The following is a 22,719-nucleotide window of genomic DNA, read 5'->3' on the forward strand; positions in this document are numbered from 1 at the left end:
AATGCGATGGGCGATTGCATCCATCGCAACCTAAACCACTGCATCTGACCATCATCAAGCACAGAATGACAAAAAATGCGACCACTTCTTTCATGCATATTCGCAGACCCACCGGCAGTTCTACCGCTGGTGACTGCATGCTGTCGGTATGTAGGTAAACACAACGAACGATTGAACGAAACGAAAAATGTCCGAGTAAAAAGCACGTCAGTACGCGTTGCTGCCACGAATTGTAATGACTCGCACACTGCAGGCACTGCTTCTTTTATACACAAAGAAAATCTTCCGGTAGACCCGAAGGCTCGTAACATACCGCATTCTGATGTCCGTGTTAGGAATGCACGGGATTGGTTACATATGAAATTTTTACTGGCTTTGACAAGAATTGAAATTTTCAATAGCTAATCGTTTATAATCTTAAGTTTCAATTAAATAGGCAAAATGGTGGAGAGTGTCCGAGTCGATTGATATATAAATCTTAAAAATCCATCGAAAGATAAAGGCGCTAGTAACGTTCAAAATCTTCCCTTCCAGCGTAACGCTCTCGATTTCCAAAAATCTAAATGACACCCAGTATAGTAAAGAAAGACGTAAGTCCTACGTCAAAACTTCAAATCAAGATTTCTCGAGATTCCTCCTAGGGATTTTTTTAAAAATTGGTCCAGAGGTGCAGAATTACCACAGGAATCGAGCCCTGTAGTTGGTTTTGATGGACATTTTTATTTTATAATAACGGTCTACCGGGGCACCGTGCTATTATAATACGTTAAACACATTAGAGGGTAGAGTCCTTAGTGAACTGAAAAAAACGAAGATTTTACCACTAATTTTTCTTAGATTGGAAGCACCAGCTAAACTATGCTGGTTGTCCTGTGATTCGTGAAACTACAATTTTACACTACTCCACGTCCGAGTTATCACCGATGAAGACAAAAACTTCCATGGCCAATGTTTGTTTTTGTTCCCATAAAATATTCGTTTTTGGAGTGAAATAGTATTCTGATAAAACTTTGTTGGACGAGACAATTAGCGTGAAAAGAAGGAAAATATCTAGAAGAGTACTTTGCGTCATACATATTTGAATTATACCAAGCGAGGTTCACTCAATATAGTGCGCTATCTTTGGAATACTGCTGATTTTGAGTTCCGATAGTTATTGCAACCGTTCATTATGCTATAACTTTCCTATCCAATTGTGTGTTTGAGTACAAATGGAAAGCAATAAGTGATCATTGTGCGTTCGAACCCTAATGAAGAGAATTCTCACAAATTATCGCCATAGAACTCAAAAGTGTTACTTTATTCCAATGGAAGCTCATTCAGCTTCGCGCTTCTGACATTCTTGCGTAGCTGTTAATTGCTCCAGATTCTCACCCCAGACGTGGAAGGCACAACAATACGACCAAATTTATGGTACGGATGTTTTTATGGATGCCATGGATAGCGGAGAACGGTCCAAAATGCAACCCCTTAAGCTTTTTCGATGTTTTCGCCCATATAAACAAAAATACCCAACCATTTCAACGTATAGGTGCAAAATTTAGAAAAAGACTCAATTGCATGTAAAATAATGGTGAACGCATGGTTGTTTGTTTCTTCTTAATGGATTGAACTACAATCTTACTGATGTGGTGGAAGAATAGCAAATTGTTAAATTTGAGTGAATATGAAGGTATTTTGCTAAATTTTTCCAATGGAGCTCAATGATAGTTAAATAAATGTTCATAAATGTTCTACAACAGATTATATGAGTGAGGCCATTTTGCCCCAGGGGTGCATTTTGGACCTTTCTCCCCTACATTTAGAAGAATTATTACAATATTCATTTTGTAGATTCTACATTTATCCTATGAAAAACAAAGAAATTGAGTAGCATATGTGGATGTTTCTCATATTTGCGATTTTTAGCAGTGTGTTTTTAAGTTTCCTAGGCCGGACCGACAATCGAATAAAGCCATTTATAACATGATCTGATTTGTAGCCGTATCATGACATTTTTTATTTTTGTTGATAGATTTTTGAAACCACACATAAATGCAGAAATTTAAGGCAAGAATGGTTAGGAAATTGGAAAAATACAATAGTCGCGAACTATAAACTTTACTATGCTAACAAAACCTTATATAATCGAGTAAAGTTGAGTAAATCCGGAAAACCTAAGGTTAAGATTCGTGTGGAAACTAAGCATGGGCAGCTTACAGCGCACTTTTCCGTCTACTATGCAGGACAACGTCTGTCGGAGCAACTAGTAAAGGAATAAAAGTAGTATCCTCAATTGAAGATGACATTCCGCTGCGTCAGCTTCGACATAGTGGGATATTTATACAAGATACAAACTGATGGGATATGCTATTTATGTAAATGCCATAACGAAATAATTCATTGCCGGTTGGGATGTTAATTTAACGTTCAGTTACTGCACAATAATCTTGTCGTTAACTTATTAACTTTGCGGATCAGAGGTCGTTCGTGAATGTACTGCCTGATTGAGCACGATTGCCTATTCCACATATTGTTGGGCATGAGCTATGAACGTACCCCACGTTTATACTACAATTTGTGTTGATAATTTATAGCATCTGCAGTTTGTTTGTAATGTGTACCCATAATTGCAACGATAAAACATTCTCTTTCCCAGGCGAACGATGCAGACAATTTGTTGTCATGTTTTCAAGAGCCTCATAAAATAGGAAGCCTCGACCTCTATTGTTCAATAAATGATGAATTCAGACGTCGGTGGTCAACTTTGTTGCTAGACGCATAAAACACTAAGCTAATTTGAACTATAAATTTGACAGAGATTAAGGTAAATAGTCATTATCGTGTTTTATTTTTGACATCATTCAACGAGCAGATCCAGCTCAAACTGTGCAAATTTTGATGTTTTATCGCTTTCAGCTTTTTTATACACTCCAAAAGAGCTACAGATATTTTATATCAAAAGACATTATCGTGTTCATTACGTTTCTTGTTCGCTCTAGAAGCTATTATTAAGTTTATTGGATGCTTTGTGGGATCCAATCTCAATTTGTACATTGACCCTCAATTTCTAAAATCATTGGTTTGTTTAACGTTTACTCCGTGTCGCTTTGTAAACATAAAATATAATAATTTATTGTTGGTCGTTTCCATTTTGGATCATTTCCAACCGTTGGCTCGGAGTGTCAAAATATTCATAGCACGCGAATTAATGCTTCATTAAAAGCCCATCAACAAACATCGGTCGAATTTGTATAACAGCACAACTCCTCTATCAGCCAAATCTCTTTCAAGGGTTGAATGCTGTCAACCGAGTGTATGGGCATCAATAGACTTGTTCGCTATACAGCAGATCACGGCGAGAAACCTGGAACTATTCATAGCATTACTCATCATACCTGGAGGATGGAATGGAGAGCGATAGTATTGTCTGCAGAGCAAAGCATGTCATCACAGCCGTCTTCATCATTATAAACATCATCATCAACGATAATCGCCATCATTAAGGCTGCGCCAATGAAATTCGAGCTGACCATTGGGCTCATTCCTGTTCTGACCAGTACATTATGTGAGTCAGACACTTTCAGCATGCATTTCGTAAACCCCGAACATTTCTTTCAGGTGGATAAGTGATGTCTCATCGTTGGTATCGAAAACGTTCGAACCCCTATTTTTTTAATTTACCGGGCACTGCTCTGATTTACATGTTCGTCACATTGAATTTTTGATAAAAGGACAGTACAATATTACCATAATGTTGATCATTGTTCTTTTATCATTCAGTTTTTATTTCTACATAGACATCACAAACTGTTACAACTATACAACATGGAATAATGTTCTTTCATTATTTATTTAATTTTTAATTTTTAAATAAGTTTATTGCCTTAAGTTGAGAGTAATGGTACCTATCTAAGTAGAATGACCATTCTTATAACTTTTTGAGTTGCACAAGACATTATCATCACTGCAAGAGTATACAAGTTTTTGATTTTGGGTTTTTATTAGATGTTGATGTTAAAGAATAATAGTCATGACTGTTCACACATATTATTGGCCCCCATAATTGTATGCTCCTGAATCCAGCAAAAGATAGTTCAAACGATAATTCTTTTTTAAACCTTTCCATAACAGGAATTAGAGATTAGAATCCATTGAATATTATTCAAGTATGCCGCAAAACAGTTGATTAAATTCTTATAAAGGTTTTTATTATAATATCCTTATAAGTCCAGATGCCTAGATTTCACTGCTCTAAAAACTCGGCCTCTTGTAACTTAACAGATATGCCTTTTCCCAGTCTTACTGTAGAGATATGCAGAACGTAGATCTGAACCGATATAAAATTGTGGAATAAGGAAGAATAGTTCAGAAAAAATATTTAAGCTCTTTGAGGGGAATGTCTTCAAATGTCTAAGGCGAGTTTAGTACTTTCCATTTATTTCCACTGCGTTTTGTTATCTTTACACATACGTATTTCGACCTCAACGGAAATCGAGTCAAGTACGAGATACTTAAGACGGGCTCATAGTTGAGGTCGAAAAAGGTATCTGTAAAGATAAAAAAAAATGTAGTGGAATTAAATGGAAACTGGAAAGTACTAAAGTCGTCTTAGATAGTTGAAGAATAGTTGTTTTTACAGACTAGTGCAGTGGAATGAATAGTAATAAACTTATAAAATAATAAAAAATCACTATAATTAGAAATAAAAATTCCACTCGGTCCATTCGGATTCCCACTAACTATGCGTAATTGAAGAAATTTAAAACTCTGACGAAAACTTACAAGAATTTTCTCACAGAATATTGTAGTTCCTGTTAAAACCGAAGTGAGCTCGTGCGTCCTTCATTCAATATTTCAATTTTCAGTAACACCTTCTAGATCTCAATGAATTTTCCAAAAATCCTTAAAATATTTCCAGAACTACAAATTGACAAAAAAATCACAGAATCTCAAAAATTAGTGACGCTTTGCGGAGCGACAATTCTTTAGTATGGAAAAATTACGATAGTTAAACTGTTACAATGATTGAGATTGCATTAAATTTTTTTTGGACCCCACAATATCAACAAATCATCTTCGTTTTTACCTTTATTAAGTGAGGGTTTTCCGGGACTTTTCAACTCACCGTTTCACCATGTAAAGTTTGTTTTCTTTGAAATATGTTTTTTTTTTTATTTATATGGAGCTGAATGTCGCAAAGTGGTCTAAAAAATCGGAATATCATTCAATTAGCATAGCATAGCATATATGATTATACAAATCGTTAGAAAATTGGAAATGACACGTATTGAATATATCACATCATTACTAAGAATCAGTTTATTTTTTCGCATATTGACATTAACAACAAGAGAAATGGGCAGCAAAGAACAAACATTCTTGGCAGTTCATATGTGCACTGCTCTATATTGCCTTTGAATATTATCCCTCACCAGCTAGGGCTATGCCTCCCCCTAGACCGGGACTCTAGTTACGTCTATGACGGTGATTGTTCTTTTTGCACTGCTTATAATGCACGATATATAAAACAAAAATAAGAAAAACACATAAGAATTCCTATTAATTTGCATTCATTGTTAGTTCTCCATTCTAACCGAAAAAAGCTTAAAGGTTCAAGCTTTTTAGCTAAACACGGTAAGGTCTTAGAAAATATTCGAATACGATTCTACCATGGGGTTGAAAACGTAAAAATTGGGCTACATTTTTGCCAAACTGGCTTCCTGCACGCATTCTCCAAGTTGTTCGAAGTGAACTCACTTTTGTATACTCCGTTTCTATCGTGTATTTGAGATTCATCTGGTATTTATTCATTCTGTATTTCCTTAAATTCGCACATTTTGCTACTAATATAAATGCAGATGAAAAAACTGAGGCGAGTTTTTATGCCTTCATAGTGACGCAATGCCCAGGGGATAAAATTAATATGAAGTGATCGAATATGAATTAAAGATTTCGGCACCCACTGCGAAGATAACAAGCCGGTAGTTATCGCTAATTTATGTTAACTCAGCATTAATTATCAGAGGCTATTAGATGCTCCTCTCTGTGCAACTGTAGTTTTTCATTAGGTCAAGTTTTTTTTTTCACAAACCCGAATAATTAGGTATGCTTAATTCAAACATTTTAGTTTAAATTACTTTTTTGCGTTTCTCTCATAGTGTATGTAAATGTAATAGCTTAAGGATCGCAATGATGCCAAACATTATATAGGAAGACCACCGGAGGAGTAGACGGCCGAGAGAAAAAGTTGATTCATGAGAATTTCACAGTAAATGGTATAGTATTTGAAGTATTTGATTTTTAACAGATTAGAATTTTAAGAGTTCATAAAATAGGTATGTCATCTGAATTGTATATTTTTTTAATAGACAGCTAATTTTTAAAATTGTTGAGTTTCTTATCCCAAAGACCGAACTTTACTTGACTGAAAATTTTCTTAATGCTTTAGAGGCATTTAAAATTCTATTTCTTATATCATGCAATGTTTCTACTTTCCAGAATATTTTTGGATAGCAACAGTGATGAAGGGTCCTGGGAACTGCAAATCTCTCAACTTCATCGGGAGCACAGGCATAGTCGTTTAGGTGCTCTGTGTTGAACTTAATGTAAAAATTTAAAAAAAAAACACAATAAAAAAAGGTGCTCAAGGACTGTAGATTCGGAATCGTAGCACTGCAGGAGGTTTGTTGGAAGGGATCAATGGTGCAACGTTTAGAGGTAATCATACCATCACCAGAGCTGCGGCAGCACACACGAGCTGAGAACAGCTTTCACAGTGATGGATGATATGCAAAGGCGCGTGATCGGGTGGTGGCCAACCAATGAGAGATTGGGCCGGTTCTTCAACTTTGGCATAATCAACGTCCATGGTCCACACTCCGGAAGCACTGATGATGACGCATTCTACGCGGAGCTGGAACGCAAGTACGACAGCTGCCCAAACCACGACGTCAAAATCATCATAGGAGATTTGAACGCTCAGGTTGGCTAAGAGTATGAGGTTAGACCGAGTATTTCAAGTTCAGCGCCCACCGGCTGATGAACGAAAACGGCCTACGACTAAATGATTTCGCTGCCTCCCAGAATATGGTCATTCGCAGCACCTACTTCCAACACAGCCTTCCGTATCGGTACCCCGGGGGATCACCACTGCAGACAGAATCACAAATCGACCACTTTCTTATTGTTAGACGGCACTTCTCCGACATTTTCGACGTCAGGACATATCGTGGCGCGATCATTGACTTTGAGCACTATCTGGTGATGGCTAAACTGCGCCTAAAACTATCCGTCATCAACAATATTCGGTACCGACGGCCGCCGCTGGATTGTGCTGCTAGGGTAGAGCGACTGAAGCAACCTGATGTTGCCACTGCATACGCGCAGCATCTCAAGGCAGTGTTGCCGGGGGCCCTTTTGATGACTGCTGAAAGACAGTTAAAGCAGCCGTTAACGACGCAGCTGAGAACAACGTCGAGTATGTGGAACGAAGTCGACGGAACGATTGGTTCGACGAAGAGTGTAGACAGATTCTGGAGATGAAGGACGCAGCGCGGGCGGTCGTGCAAGGGACCCGGCAGAACGTGGAACGCTATAGACGGGAGCGAAGACAGAAGACCCACATGTTTCAGGAGAAGAAACGCCGCCTAGAAGAAGCGGAGTGCGTGGAGAGAAGCTGTGCCGCTCTCAAGAAACACGCAAGTTCTATCAGAAGCTCAACACATCCCGCAAAGGCTTCGTGTCGCGATCCTAGATGTGCAAGGTTAAGGATGGAAGCATCTTGACGGACGAACGTGTGGTGATCGAAAGGTGGAAGCAGCACTACAAGGAACACTTAAAGAAAGTTAAGGATGCCATCCAACAGCTAAAGACCAATAAAGCAGGTTGTAATAATAAAGCAGATTGTCAGAATCTGAGAAACTGAAAAGCTACCGGAGGAGTGGAGGGAAGGGGTCATGTGGTGGAGTTGGCGTGGTGGAGTTCCGACCAGCTCGTAGCTACACCGAATTATAAAAAAACGGAGAAAGACTTGCCAACTGGCAAGTTGGAGGACGCTCCCGTCGTCGGACAAATTGATGGGGCTACTCTGAAGAGCTGCGATGATCCGCAAAGAGAAAGAGAGAGAGCAAGTCAGAGATGATAAGCATATGATGACTGAAATTGCGAATTGTGATTGTGTCCTTCCTCGATTACCGCTCGAATTAGAGCCGGGACTTCAAGTAGGCTATGCTAATGCTCTGTAATTTAGACGCAGTGGCAAAGCAATAATGAAAGTCGTAGATGGAAACCTGTAAGGACTAGTAAACTCCAAGAAGGTGAAGCCCCTCTGTGGAAAAATCCAGAAGAAAGGCGGTTGCGTTGCACGTAGATCTAAAGGTGCATCGTCCAGGGGACACGGTAAACCAAGAGATAGAAGCGAGGCGAAGCTTACGGGACAGAGCCAAGCTGAAGTCTTGAGGGCCATGAGAGGCGAGAAGAAGCCACGACACTCTCCTCGTTCAAGGTGCTTGTTCTCAGTAATGTGCCAACCGATTTTCATAATCTCGGGTTATGAAATATTCCTCGGCTTCCTTTTTTTTACACTAAGCTTAGATCATACTGTTCAGCAAGGATATCAGATGATTACGGAAATATTTAACGTGATACTCTAGAATTCGCAAAATGTTCTGAAGTTTAGGCAGAAAGACTTATACAGTAGGGGAACTGGGGGTAGGACGCCCACGTTAAGGAAAATGCCATTTTTATCAATGAAAACCACCATTTCAGCCAGTTTTCATCAGCGCATACTGAAGAACAGCATATCTGCGACTGACTACCGATAACAGATATCTAATTGTCCATTTTATTGCACAGAAATTTGATTTTTAAAAAGCACCCGAAAAAAAATGATTTTGAAACCATGCGGGGTGAGATGCGCCAGTGGATGGGTTAAAACGCGCATGTGCTTATCGTACTGATTTTCATTTTAATTCCCTACATTAAGGCAATAAACCGAATGTTTCAGCTGATTCGGTCATACGAAATGAGCATGGGCGTAATGCCCCACACCGACCTCAGAAGTTTGAAGGCCCATAAAATCGTTTTAAAACCATTTTTGACGACGATTTCGTGTGGAACATAAAGAACACGAGTAAGCAGCATGGCTCATGGCTCAATTATTAATTTATCAATGTATAACAGCGACAGAAAGACTAAATTCCACCGAGCTAGAATTGCATCAAAACACGCAAAAATCGTTTTTTCGAGTTTTTCATGTATAACTAGAGAAAAATCATGAAATATATGTATCCAATGGCAATATTTTTCATTGCTTTATCGTATAGACTATTGAAAATAATCAAAATGGGGATATTTAACCTTATTCAGGGGTGGCGCGTTTTAACCCCTATGGGCGTGCTACCCCCACTTCCCCTAACGGCCTCCAAAAAGTTCATGTCACCTATTAAAACCTCCCAACAGGATGCATGTGAAGATTATGTTTATTTATTTTTTTTTTATTTTTTTTTTATGTTGGAGCATAATGAGTGTTTTAAACCTAGCTAAAGTCATTTCGCTCGGTTCAAAGATATCAGATGGTTTTGTTGGGATTTTCGGAATACTCATATTGACATTCTGAAACTCGCAGTAGCAGCAAGCCTAGGCCAATGTTAGAACTAGTACAGTTAATTCCGTGAGGCCATCAAAGCACCTGGGCGTGATAATTGACGATACGCACCATTTTACGATTCATGTCAATGATGCATGTGGCAGGGCAATGCTTGCGATAAGATCCTTATCACGAATGATGTCTAACAGGTCAGCGATTAAAAGTCAGACACGTGGACCGATTGCAGGGGTTACTTTCTCCGTAATCAGATACGGCGTTACGGTATTTGCCTGCAGCTGCATGTATAATAATTGTAATAATAACGCATGCACAATAGATACTAGGGTGGATCAAAAAATCGATTTGGCTCCACCACGCTAATTGGATTATGTCTTCGTGTTCATAATTATTAATCGATATTAATCCAGATTGTCAATCTTTGGTCATGATCATTAAACTTCACAAAGAGCGTCACTGAACGTGCAGTTCAAGATAGTAGTCTGAAGATGTCTGTGCTATTTGTGGTATCGTGTCTGGGTAGTTAGGCAATTAGCTCCAGAAAACTACGATATATATTGAAATCGATTACTAATTATTAGAACTAAGACACAATTTGCCTATGTGGGTTACCTTTTCGCCTGCGTTTAATGGAGAAAATCAGTACCGTCAATGGGGGTGTCATTGGGCCAAAATGTGGGATGCTCCAAGTAAATGTTTCAAAGCTCTAGTAGTTAACACTGGAATCAAGTTTTAATTAGTTTGGTACAAGCTTGAATAATAAATTTACTACTGTGTGGGAAAAAAATAAAAAATGAGGGAAATTCTTCAAAGTTATATGTTGTTAAAAATTGGCCCATTCTCACCCTTCACAGGGGGTGACATTAGGCCAAGAAAAAATAAAGTTCAGCGGTGACGATGCCTTGATTTAATCGTTTGGTTTCGGCTTAATTTGATACTCATCAAACATAATTGCCTACATTACGGCTTTTACCCACTATGTAAGGGCGCATATTATTGGGCTTGGCCCAATCTCACCCCTTTTTAGTGTGCATTGCTCGTTGCTACGAAAAACCAGAACCGCTATATAAAATATCCATAAAATTCGATGAAACAACAGTTATGTTATAGATTTGTGGCGCATTACTAGCACTATTTTAATACAGGTTCACTCAATCAATAGTTTTCCATTCAAATTCCAAGCATTATGGTACGAGCACAGTTAGTTCTTGGAATTTGTTTTGTGATTTCCTAGACGTGAATTTGAATGTAATTTCGAACCGTTTGAAGTTTTCATCAAAATTCGTAACAGTTTCTGAGGTATTAGGAGTGGAAACATTTTTCGGTTTTTGGCCCCATCTTACCCCCTAGGCCCAATGTCATCTCGAAAGACGGTACAATGAAAAATTTAATCAGCTAATAGATACACCATGTAATCAGATACGGCGTTACGGTATTTGCCTGCAGCTGCATGTATAATAATTGTAATAATAACGCATGCACAATAGATACTAGGGTGGATCAAAAAATCGATTTGGCTCCACCACGCTAATTGGATTATGTCTCGTGTTCTTAATTATTAATCGATATTAATCCAGATTGTCAATCTTTGGATCGTTAAACTTCACAAAGAGCATCACTGAACGTGCAGTTCAAGATAGTAGCCTGAAGATGTCTGTGCTATCGCTATACGCCATTTTGATTTCATTTTTTCAAAGTCAAATAACTGCTTTGCGATCAATAGAGTTATAGTAACAGAAGAAGCAGTCTGTTATAAATTGCCACATTCCCGTTTATATACCATTGTGTGCTCCCAAATATGATTAATTTTATGTCAGTTCAGTTTTATATCAGTAAGTATTTAAAAAATATAGAATTTTTTTTGTATGTTCAGATTCAAATTCTGTTGAAAACCTTATTTCACTTAAGAATTATGTGAATATGCTGAAGTATACTTCATATTTGTCTTATCAGTATTGAGCAAACTTAAAACCAGAAAATGAATGCATAGATTTTTTTAAATCGAGTGGGATACTCATTTATATATCTACATCTGGCAGGCGGATACGCCTGAACAGAGAGAGAGAAATAGTAAATAGCAGAGAAAATAGAGAAATAAAAATATAGAGAAAAGTAAATAGCATACATTGCTCGCAAGATGCATCCTCTGCACCTTTCTAAAATGCACAAAGATTTATATTTCAGATTGTATTTCAGAAATGTGATTGCAAAGTTTTTGCGGCAGCAGTTTGCCTGGAAGATATTCAATCACCAATCACCAATCACCTCGACGAACTGAGCTGTTGTCTGTTTGTCCTTGGAAATGTATGTGTTTGTGCATATGAAGCATGCAACAATCGTTGCCGGTAAATCGTACATAACTTTTGATAGAAAAAAAACATACATCTGAGATTTTCGGACACAATGCACAATATAAGCTAAGCTTTCCATCGATGTATTAATATTCAAAATCGGTGGTTGCAAACCTGGCGGAAAATAGTTTTCAAAAAGAAATCCAAGATGGTGGCCAAATTCAATATGTCTGCTTATATTTTTATTATTGCAAATTAAGGATACACTCTTCCTCTTTCCAACGATTTCTATGATCGGTTGAGAAATGTTGGAGTGATGACAGTTTTGGTCAGTCAAGAATTGACCAAAATCGAGGGGTCAATTAAAATGATTTCGTGTATAACTAACGAGGGGTTCATCTTTCTGAAGAATTTAACTCGGATCCTTAATATACTCGCCGAAAGCTTACGAAAGAATATAAATTTAGGCATTTTTAAGAACCTCGTGCAAATAGTGGCCCGGTCTCAGCGAGAACTACTCTGCTGTCTCATGACCAGCAGCAACATGATCGATTCCGCACTTATATTGTGCAAATACTCGAAGAATATCACAAAATTTAAATTTAATTCTTGGGGGTTGTATGTATATTTCGATGATTCGTGTGGAGTATTTCAAACCTCTGATTTTTTTATTCTAAGTAAGTTTAATTTGTTGTGTGAACGTAAAATGTTACGGCCTTCTTAACTCTTTGCGTTTAAACCTGGCTTGAGGCCTAAGCAGAGGTGAAGAAATAGGCCCTTAGCAAAAAAGAGGCGCTCTAAAAAGACTTTACAGGGGCCTTAGGAATTCCCGCCACGGCTTTGCCTTTTTGACAAATTTATACTGATCTAAATCATACCTGATAACATTTACACTCTGAGCCGGACGTCTTAAATATTGAGTCGCACTTGAAAAAAATAGCATAAAATAGTAAAATATATTTTTCGTTTTCGGTTAGACATTTCTAACAAAACACAAAGATATTTTATAGAAGTAAACTAAATACGTATTTGTTGACTCAGAATGGGATTATGTAGTAAGCGTTAAATGAAAAATTTGTATAACACAGTTTTGAAAACAGCTTTATTGTTTTGTACAGCGGCGCAGTCAAAATTTTTGATAATACACGACCGTTCGAGACAGTATGGTTGAAGTTTAAATTTGTTTCGAAATTTACGCGGAATTCAGTTAAATTTCGTTAAAAGCTAGTTTTTTCTTGTGAAATATTTGTAATTTTACGAAACGAAGTCAAGAAATCAGATTCCGCCATGCTCAAATTCCGCGGAATTTCGTTTCGAACCATCTGATTTTTTTTTTGAAATACCGCATATGTCTAATTATAACTCTCTTAGTTCTGTTTTTCAAATTGCACTAACCTTTCCTCATGCTGAGTGTTATTGAATACTTAACCGACTCTAGTCTAAAACTGTGATTATGTCTTTTTGTAACGCCTGTTAACAATTTATTGTATTGTAAAACTTTTATATTATTTGAAAAGTTTGAGATGCTGCTAGTTAAAAGGAACTATTCGTTAATGGCAAAAGAACCGATTAGATGTACAAATCTTTGATTATAAATCCTTTTATAAGTTTTTCAAACTACTTCCACAGTACAAACATTAATTTGATTATTTCCCATTTGCTGCATCAACTAGCAACTGTTTTCATATCGAGCTACTGAAACTGCGTCAAATACATGCCAGTGGTGTTTACCGTACGGATTTATCTTTCGATATTAATCATCTCAGACATAGCAATAAATAACTGCAACGAATGCAACACAAATGATTGAAGTGAGCTGTCAAAGTATTTTACCGTGTGTTGAAATTTGCTAAATGAAGTCATTCATTCTTGTATTACCATTTTCCGATGAATGATGCTGGGCTGGACGTTCAAATGCCGCGGGGGGATTCGAATTTCAGTCACTTTTGTTCATTTGTTTGTTTGAAAAGTTAGTTTGAAAAGCAAGCGAAAGCGATGAGAATTGCTAATCAGTAGCGAATGCTGTGTCGACAGTGTTATATCTAAACATCATCAACTTCTCAAATATAGCAAATTATAACATTCTAATTGATCAATCTTAGATGGTCAGTCATCTGTAAGCTAACCCCCGCTGTTATTACATAGGAAGGTTCTCTGTTACTGATAACTAGATACAAACTACAAGTGAGTGGAAGACAAACCAAGTGTGAAAAATATAAATAATCCAAATTGATCACGTCTTTTGACACGGGGAATGATGATCAAGACATCGATAATTGCAGCAACGTACAAATTGATCCCCGCGCGCGGTGTCGGATGGCTAGTGTTAATGGGCCCGGTACATAACATTGGTGTTATTTTATGAGATTATAATTGTTCGCTGATTGAGTGTGGTCGTTGGAAGTGAGTGAGTACGCTGAGCTGCTAAGAGATTACATAAATTTGCATAATCCGACAACTGTCATCTTTCATCTGACTGTCTTTATGTGTGTGTGTATGTGGTCCAGTTGGATCCAATGCAGATCGAGGAAGAGCGGTTGATCACACAGGGTACTTGCTATTCACTTGATTCGTGCATCGCCGATCACGGTAGCAACGACACCGCATGAGTTTTACTCAGGGATTTTCCAGCAACGCCCAAGGATGATTGATGAAAGTCATTATAAGCAACTGCAGGCTGTCAACCGATTACCATGATCTGGATCTTATTTCAACGGGACAATGATCGCTCGTGTAGTGGATTAAAATGAAAAACGTTCGGCTGATCATATGTATGATACTCATGTTTGTCGAAATCAGGTAAGTGACGACGTTTAGCTCCATAATTTATACAGTTTTAAGGTTTGCGTTGGATTTATTCCGTTCAAAGAATCCGCTATTGATATTTTTTGCCTATCTAATTAGGTACTAAACCTAAGATGCGTATTTGATCCTCCAAAAAATCAACTCTTGAAAAAGTGCTAGACAATGTTTTGATGCCGATTATTATAGTGCTATTTATGAATTTTGTGATCTTTTAATATACTGCCTTCCGTAATACCTACAGCACTATCCTTTATCTTTTATTAAAAGTGGAAAGCCGGCGAGAGTGGAGTTTGGGATGGATTACATTTGTTCTTCCGTATTCATGTACCTCTATTTTTGATGCAGAGGAATTTTTTGAAAACTTTCGCTAAAGTTAGGGAAAAAAATCACGGAAAGTTAACATAATTTCCTAATCTGAACAATGAGAAGAATTTCTCGGAAATTCAGCAGAATATTTCCAGATTTTCGCAGGAATGTTCGAAGAGTTTTCAGACCGCAGTTAGATGAATTTCACGCGGAAATTCAGGAACATTTTCTGAGAATTGTGAGGGAAATTTGTCCCGGAAGCTCAAAAGAATCTTTCGGAAATTTGGATAAATTTCCCATGAAACAAACGTCGATACGCACCTTCGCCATCGGCAGAATTTGCTTTCGTCGTGGCGCCGAAAACGACTTCGCCTCTTAATCAATTGACGCTACCGTTGTCGATTTCAACAACGACGCACATCTCTAGTCTTCATTATTCCTTCAGTTACATCAACGGTTCTCAACCTTTTTCTCCCGTAGTACCCCTTCACATAAATGCACTGTATGAAGTATCCACTGTATTTTTTGCTGGAAATTTAGGCTCTCGCCGGAATAAGGCGATAAATGAAAAATATTCGGCTCCCTAACGTCCAACGGAAAGGGGCCCTCCTTAGCCGTGCGGTAAGACGCGCGGCTACAAAGCAAGACCATGCTGAGGGTGGCTGGGTTCGATTCCTGGTGCTGGTCTAGGCAATTTTGCGGATTGGAGATTGTCTCGACTTCCCTGGGCATAAAAGTATCATAGTGTTAGCCTCACGATATACGGATGCAGAAATGGTAACTTGGCTTAGAAACCTCGCAGTTAATAACTGTGGAAGTGCTTAATGAACACTAAGCTGCGAGGCGGCTCTGTCCCAGTGTTGGATGTAATACTATGTATTAAGTGTAATATCAAAAAATAAAAAAAATAAAAGAAATATTGTAGAGAAATTATTGTAGAAAAATTAAATTATTAAATTAATGGAAATATTGTAATAGAGACACCGTGGGTGTATACATTGATGAGACAGTGTGTCATGAGCTACACAAGCTCACGTAGCATAGTCACGTAGTTAATTAAGTAACGATATCATTGAATAAAAATTTACTTCATTATCTATACCACATGATGGAGGATGACTGACTACACTACTGTGGCGTTTCGGCCTGCTACGATGGCTTTTGTCAGCCCTGGTAGTAAAAGCATAACTACTAGAACGCTACACAGCAAAAAAAATATTAATATGCCGCAACGTATTTTCGTGGAACGTAGGGTTACTGCTCCTGGACTTCATCTCATAGCTCCGATATTGGTCCTACGAAAAACAAAGCAATGAAAAGGTATTTGATTTGTTTATTATTTTTGTGATTTTTTCAGCAGTGAGCATGCATGTTAGCAAAAAGAAGCGACGAAATTGGTGCCGTATTTCTTTGTTTCGCGATGAGATGAATATATGTACAGTGAGATTGAAAACGGAACAGTTCCCCTACATGAAAAACGCACGGAATAACATTTTTTATGTAATATTGTTCAATATTGACGCTTTATTGCATTCCTCGACGCAGCATTCAATCGAGAAAATTATTTTTTCAGTTACGTCGATCCAACGCTAAATTACCTGCCAAATTGATTATTAACGCGAAACCAGCGTAATATTACTACGAACATCAGTGATATCGCTTCACAAAGCACGCTGTAAAATGTCAACAAAGCAAGCACTTCTGCCGGCAGTCAGTCTAATTTTCATCCCATTCTGCTCGCATCGAAAAACGATGATTATTCAAATAATATTAGTTTAATTGCTTTTCAAAACCAAAAGTAAGTCATTAGGAAGTGGTTGAAATATAAAAAAGTGTTTCCGTGACGAAATCTCTTGTAGGTAAGTTTAGTATGCAGTTTTATTTGTACCCAGCCGGCGCAAAGAATCACATCTTTTTACAGAAAGACGGATATGGAGCCGCAAAGTGCTTCGTTGATACCTATGTGGAATTGGCACTGTAAGTGAAATTGTACAGGTAAGTTTCTGATAGTTTTTTCGATCGCCTGATAAATAATTGTGGGATGTTTTTCAGTTTCATCATCGTACACGAGTAACCGGTCCAGTGTCCGATCTCTTTCCAATAAGACTTCAGACTTTCCTGCAGATCCAAACTACCAAGGTTGGATTCTGGATGAGTATGCCTGATGAAGTACCGTAAAAGATCAACCAGGAGCAGGAAGCAGGATAAATGAAACCGCGCTGGTAAGTTTTTATTTTTGATCGACTGAAATGAAAACCCCGACCAGTAGGGACACGGCAGGTATTTCCGTCCATCGTCGTAGGGGCTAAAACCAACGAAAGCAACGTACATTTGCTAGAACCCCACTATAGCAGAACGTTTCTCCTGAGCTTACGATTTGGTACGTATGAGTTTTACAAAAAAGCATCTCTTTTATTGGTTTTCGAGACGAAAATACCTGCCGTGTCCCTACTGAAGGTGAATGAATTATTTATTATTTGTTGCAGGCAATTTTTGCTACAAAACAAAATTGTCAGAATCATGCTTCGACCTACTATTTGATGGAGTCCGGTACAAGAGCAATCTGGCGGAATGGGATTAACGGAAGTAGTTGCTAAGCAATGGTAACATGCGAGTAGTCGAAGAATGCAGTCACGGCCTGATCAGCATCCTATAGTCGTGTCATCAAGGAAAAACAAGACGTATGTAATAAAAAAAAAAACAAAAATTGGAATTTTAAAGTTCAAAAATAAGACATTAAAATCTTAAAATCTTAAAATCTTAAAATCTTAAAATCTTAAAATCTTAAAATCTTAAAATCTTAAAATCTTAAAATCTTAAAATCTTAAAATCTTAAAATCTTAAAATCTTAAAATCTTAAAATCTTAAAATCTTAAAATCTTAAAATCTTAAAATCTTAAAATCTTAAAATCTTAAAATCTTAAAATCTTAAAATCTTAAAATCTTAAAATCTTAAAATCTTAAAATCTTAAAATCTTAAAATCTTAAAATCTTAAAATCTTAAAATCTTAAAATCTTAAAATCTTAAAATCTTAAAATCTTAAAATCTTAAAATCTTAAAATCTTAAAATCTTAAAATCTTAAAATCTTAAAATCTTAAAATCTTAAAATCTTAAAATCTTAAAATCTTAAAATCTTAAAATCTTAAAATCTTAAAATCTTAAAATCTTAAAATCTTAAAATCTTAAAATCTTAAAATCTTAATCTTAAAATCTGGAGGAACTTCCTGAGAAACTCTTGGAGGATCTACCGGAGGAATTACTGAAGAAATTTCCAGAGCAATTCTTGGAATTCATTGGAATTCATTGGAATTCGCACGCCAGTTGAGCATTCAAGAGTAACGCCGCGTTTTTATATCGCTCTCTAAAACGAATAAACTCTGCAATAAAACCGCTAGAAAAAATAACATGTTGCATTTCGTCCAATGTAGTTTTATGTGACGATTGCAATAGTGTAGACAATACCCAAAAAACACTGTTAAAACCGCGAATATTTCGCACATTTAGTGTGTCGTGATACCGTTGACTTGTTATGAGCATTCGAAACAAAAGGACTGCCATGGATGAGTGCGTTGTGTGTAACAGTGACATAAAGACAGATGAAAAATATGTCAAGTGCTTGTTCTGCAGCAATTGTCTGCATATGAAGTGTGCGGGCCTATCCGAATCACGGTACAATAAGGTACAAAAAAACAATTGCTTCTACTGTTCAACACAGTGTGAGACATCGCACATTAACAGTAAAAAGATGGATGAGTTGCTATTATCGGTGAAAAATTTGCAAGTATCCGTAAATAAAGTTGATGAGAAGTGTGAAGCTAATATGGAATGTCTCAAGAAGAATGATCGTCTGATGGCAAAGTTTGGCGCGTCTCTAAGTGAACTTACTGCTGCTCAAACAGAAATGCAGAAAACTGTCCAGGAAGTGAGATCCTCACAAGAATTTATTGCCAAGCAATACGAAGATATTCGAACAAGCTTTGAAAAAATGAAAACAGACTGTACTACTATCTCGACCAAGATGAGCGTACATGATGGTCAACTCACGAATCTGAGATCTTCCGTGTGTGACGTGCAGAAAAGATTACGAATTGCTGAGCAAGCTGCATTAAAGAATGAACTGATTATCAACGGTGTGCCCAAATCTCTTGCTCTCAGTGAAACACTCATCGTTACCAAAATCGCGGCTGCTGTAGGGGTACAGCTTTACTCTCCGGATATTGAGAAAACCAGACGTGTTCAAAACGGTATGATACATGTCGAATTTAACAATACTAAGGTCCGCAACGATATTCTCCGAGCACGGAAGGGTAAATCTCTCTACCTCGATGAGATTGGTCTTGATAGCGCTGCTACAACGGAAGCTGGAACTAGCCGATCATCACCTAAAACTCGAATCCAGCACTCTCAAGTCTTCATTAACGAGAACCTAACAAGAGAAACTAGGATGATCTTTCGAGAGGCTAAATCTCTGAGATCTACACATGGATACACATATGTATGGTGCAACAGGGGAGTTGTTTACTGCAAAAGAGATGATGCTGCTAACGTACACATTATTGATGTCATGGAGGATGTCAACAAGCTACGGAGTCCTAGAAGATCTTAGACTCTGCTGCTCGCTGCTGTTGTTGCTGTTGTTGCTGACCTGTTTTGAATTTTATAAGTGCAATGGATACCACCGACCAAAGGGACTTTCTCCGTTCTGTTGGTCTTAATGATAATATTGTTATTAGGTACAAAGCGTATAATGAAATTTTCACAAATGCCAACCTGAATATTATTTCAATTAATATTAACTCCATCAGAAACAAAATTGATGAACTTAAGCTATACATATCCAACTTCCAATCGACAGTTCACATAATATGTGTTACTGAGATTCGTCTACGACCGGATGATTTGTATCTATGTCACTTAGATGACTATGTCGCAGTATGCTGCCCGAGGTCAACGAGAAGTGGAGGAGGAGCTTGTATTTTCATTCATCGTTCGATTGGATTTGAAACCATAGTGAAAGAGGAGTTTCTTGAGGGAAGTCTTATCGTTACTCAACTGAAGAATCCAAATTTGAAAATTGCGGTTGTGTATAGGCCACCTCATGCTGATTTGGTCGCTAGTATTGCTTTCTTCGACAAGCTGTTGGAGACTCATAATAGATTAGTGTGTGTTGGAGACTATAACATCAATCTTTTGAGCCCACAATCAACTCATTATCAGGAAATGGTTACATCGAATGGGTTTGCATTTCTCAACGAAATAAATGCGTCTAGTTTCACTTATAGAAGTGGATCGTCAGGATCAATTATCGACCACGGATTAACAAATATAGTTAACTATGAGTATACAATAGGCCTACACGATGTTAGTTTCACTGATCACAGAGCAATGTTGATCAGTCTGAAATGCTTTTCTGACTTCTTAAAAGTGAACCCAGTCATCGAAGCGACAAAATTCAATCTTGAACAAGCTTCTTTTGACCTCGGTCAGAAAATTTCACAAGTAACAAATTTAAGTGAACTATGTGTTCTAACTTCAGATGTAATCATAAATAGTTCGCAAAAGATTAGACTTAAACAAAAACACTCGCGTAAAGTGCCACGGGTAGATGATTATGTTCTCGAGCAAATTCGCATAAGAGAACAGCTTTATCGAAGAACTTTAGAGTGGCCCAATAATGCTCAAATTAAAGCAAACTATTGTAGACAGAAAAATTATGTTACCAAGGTAACAAGATATAAACAAAAACAATACTATAGAATATTAATAGAAAATAATCGTGAAAATATTAGAAAAGTATGGAACATTATGAACGAAATAGTATTTAATAAAAAAACAAATGTCAAAAGTTCACTTACGAAAATCATAATCGGAGACACCACTGTAACAGATACGACTAAAATATGCAATGTATTTAATGAATATTTTATAAACATACCATGTCAACTACAAAATGCGCTATTATGTGAATATAATAACCGACCACGAGTTTGTACTTTATCCAGTAGTTCATCCAGATCGATTATGATGCTGCCAGCCTCGAACAACGAAATAGGGAATTATGTACAAGAAATCAAAACATCAAGTACCGCTGGCATAGATATGATTCCCACAAAATTTTTGAAACAAAATATTGATGTTATTCTTCCGATGCTAACTACCTTTATCAACCGCTCAATAGTAGAAGGAGCGTTCCCAGACCAATTGAAAAGGGCACGAGTAACACCAATTCACAAAAAAGGATGCAAATCTAGTGTTGAAAACTATAGACCTATTTCTATACTCTCTAATATGTCTAAGCCGTTTGAAAAACTGATTCATAAGAGACTGCTTGATTTCTTCACTCATAATAATGTGATCAATAGCAATCAATTCGGTTTTCAGCCTCGTTCTAACACCACAAGTGCGGTAGTCAGCTTAGTTAATGAGATCCAAACGAACATAGATAGAAGAAAAATTTGTTCAGCAATTTTCATTGATGTATCGAAGGCTTTTGATTGTGTCCCGCATGATATGCTGTTGTTAAAACTGAACAGATACGGAATAAGAGGAAATGCATATAACCTGATCGAATCATACATGAAAAACAGAACACAAATAGTTCAGTTAGAAGGCGTTACTAGTTCGGAAAACAGAATATGTCATGGAGTACCTCAAGGCTCCATATTAGGTCCGCTTTTGTTTATTATCTATATTAACGATATGTTTCGTGTTCCATTAAAAGGTTCGCTTAAAATGTACGCAGATGATTCTGTTCTTGTCTATAATGCAGAGAGTTTAGATCGATTATTTGATGATATGCAGCATGACCTGAATCTTTTGAAGATTTGGTTTTACAATAACGGGCTTACTACGAACGCTGCAAAATCAAAGTACATGATCTTTTCAAGCACGGATCGTTTTAGTACTATAAATTACAATCTGTTCCTAGGAACTAATGAAGTAGAAAGAATTCTTGTTCACAATTATTTAGGATTAATATTGCAGCAAAATTTGAAATGGAATAGCCACGTTGAAAGCATTAATTCTAAAATAGTTAAATTTCTTGGAATGCTGCGTAGAACTAGCTACATGTTACCATCAAAAGAAAGAAAATCATTGTATTTCGCACATGTTCACTCGCAGATAACGTACATGAGTATCATCTGGCAAAATGCTCCTACTTATGTTATTAACAGAATAATTGTAACTCTAAACAAATTTATGCGAGTAATTTTTTGGGAGCAATACAACAATCCCGATACAAGAACAATTGATCTTTACATCAATAATAACATGATGAACTACAAACAAATTAAGTTATATGAAGCAATATTGTTTGTTTATAAAGTAAAAAATAATCTAATTAAAAACAATTTGAATTTGCAACGTAGCCGTGACTACCACAACTATCAAACGCGTTCGATTGATAATCTACGCATATTGGCGCCAAGAACCAACTATCTACGTTTAGGATGTATGTACAGCGCGATTTCATACTACAACAACTTACCTACAAATATTTCCAACGTCACACCACTCTTTAGATTTAAAAATGCTCTTAAAGTGTATATTTTTGAGCACATAGTATAAAAACCGCCGTTGGCTTTGAATGCAAAAAATCCGTCAATGAAAGGCCTCAATATCAGTCACTTCTGACTGTCGGAGGTCTGTTGTATTTGTATATGCATAGTAATTGGGAATTCGTGAATTGCAAAAATGAAATTATGTTAAGAAAAAAAAAAAAAAAAAA

At 37.1% G+C, this 22,719-nt stretch overlaps 1 protein-coding gene and 1 long non-coding RNA gene across 28 annotated transcripts in view; both read left to right on the forward strand.

Moving 5' to 3' along the window:
* The window catches only part of LOC134211865 (protein Wnt-2), an 82,199-nt gene that overhangs the window by 7,109 nt on the left and 52,371 nt on the right, over nt 1–22,719 (forward strand). For 16 of the 27 annotated variants that reach the window (XM_062689211.1, XM_062689203.1, XM_062689192.1 and 13 more), the window contains one exon: nt 14,023–14,676. In XM_062689211.1, coding sequence (XP_062545195.1) covers nt 14,624–14,676 — 53 coding nt within the window. In that variant the 5' untranslated portion in view covers nt 14,023–14,623. The remainder of the gene's footprint in view (nt 1–14,022; nt 14,677–22,719) is intronic. The other 11 variants (XM_062689213.1, XM_062689200.1, XM_062689191.1 and 8 more) reach the window with 4 other exon arrangements.
* Nucleotides 16,939–17,708, forward strand: LOC134216002 (uncharacterized). The gene is made up of 3 exons (XR_009980424.1): nt 16,939–16,983; nt 17,041–17,368; nt 17,475–17,708. It is a non-coding gene; the product is annotated as an uncharacterized LOC134216002 (long non-coding RNA).

Source organism: Armigeres subalbatus, chromosome 2 (assembly GCF_024139115.2).
Source record: "Armigeres subalbatus isolate Guangzhou_Male chromosome 2, GZ_Asu_2, whole genome shotgun sequence".
Taxonomy (NCBI): Eukaryota; Metazoa; Arthropoda; class Insecta; order Diptera; family Culicidae; genus Armigeres; species Armigeres subalbatus.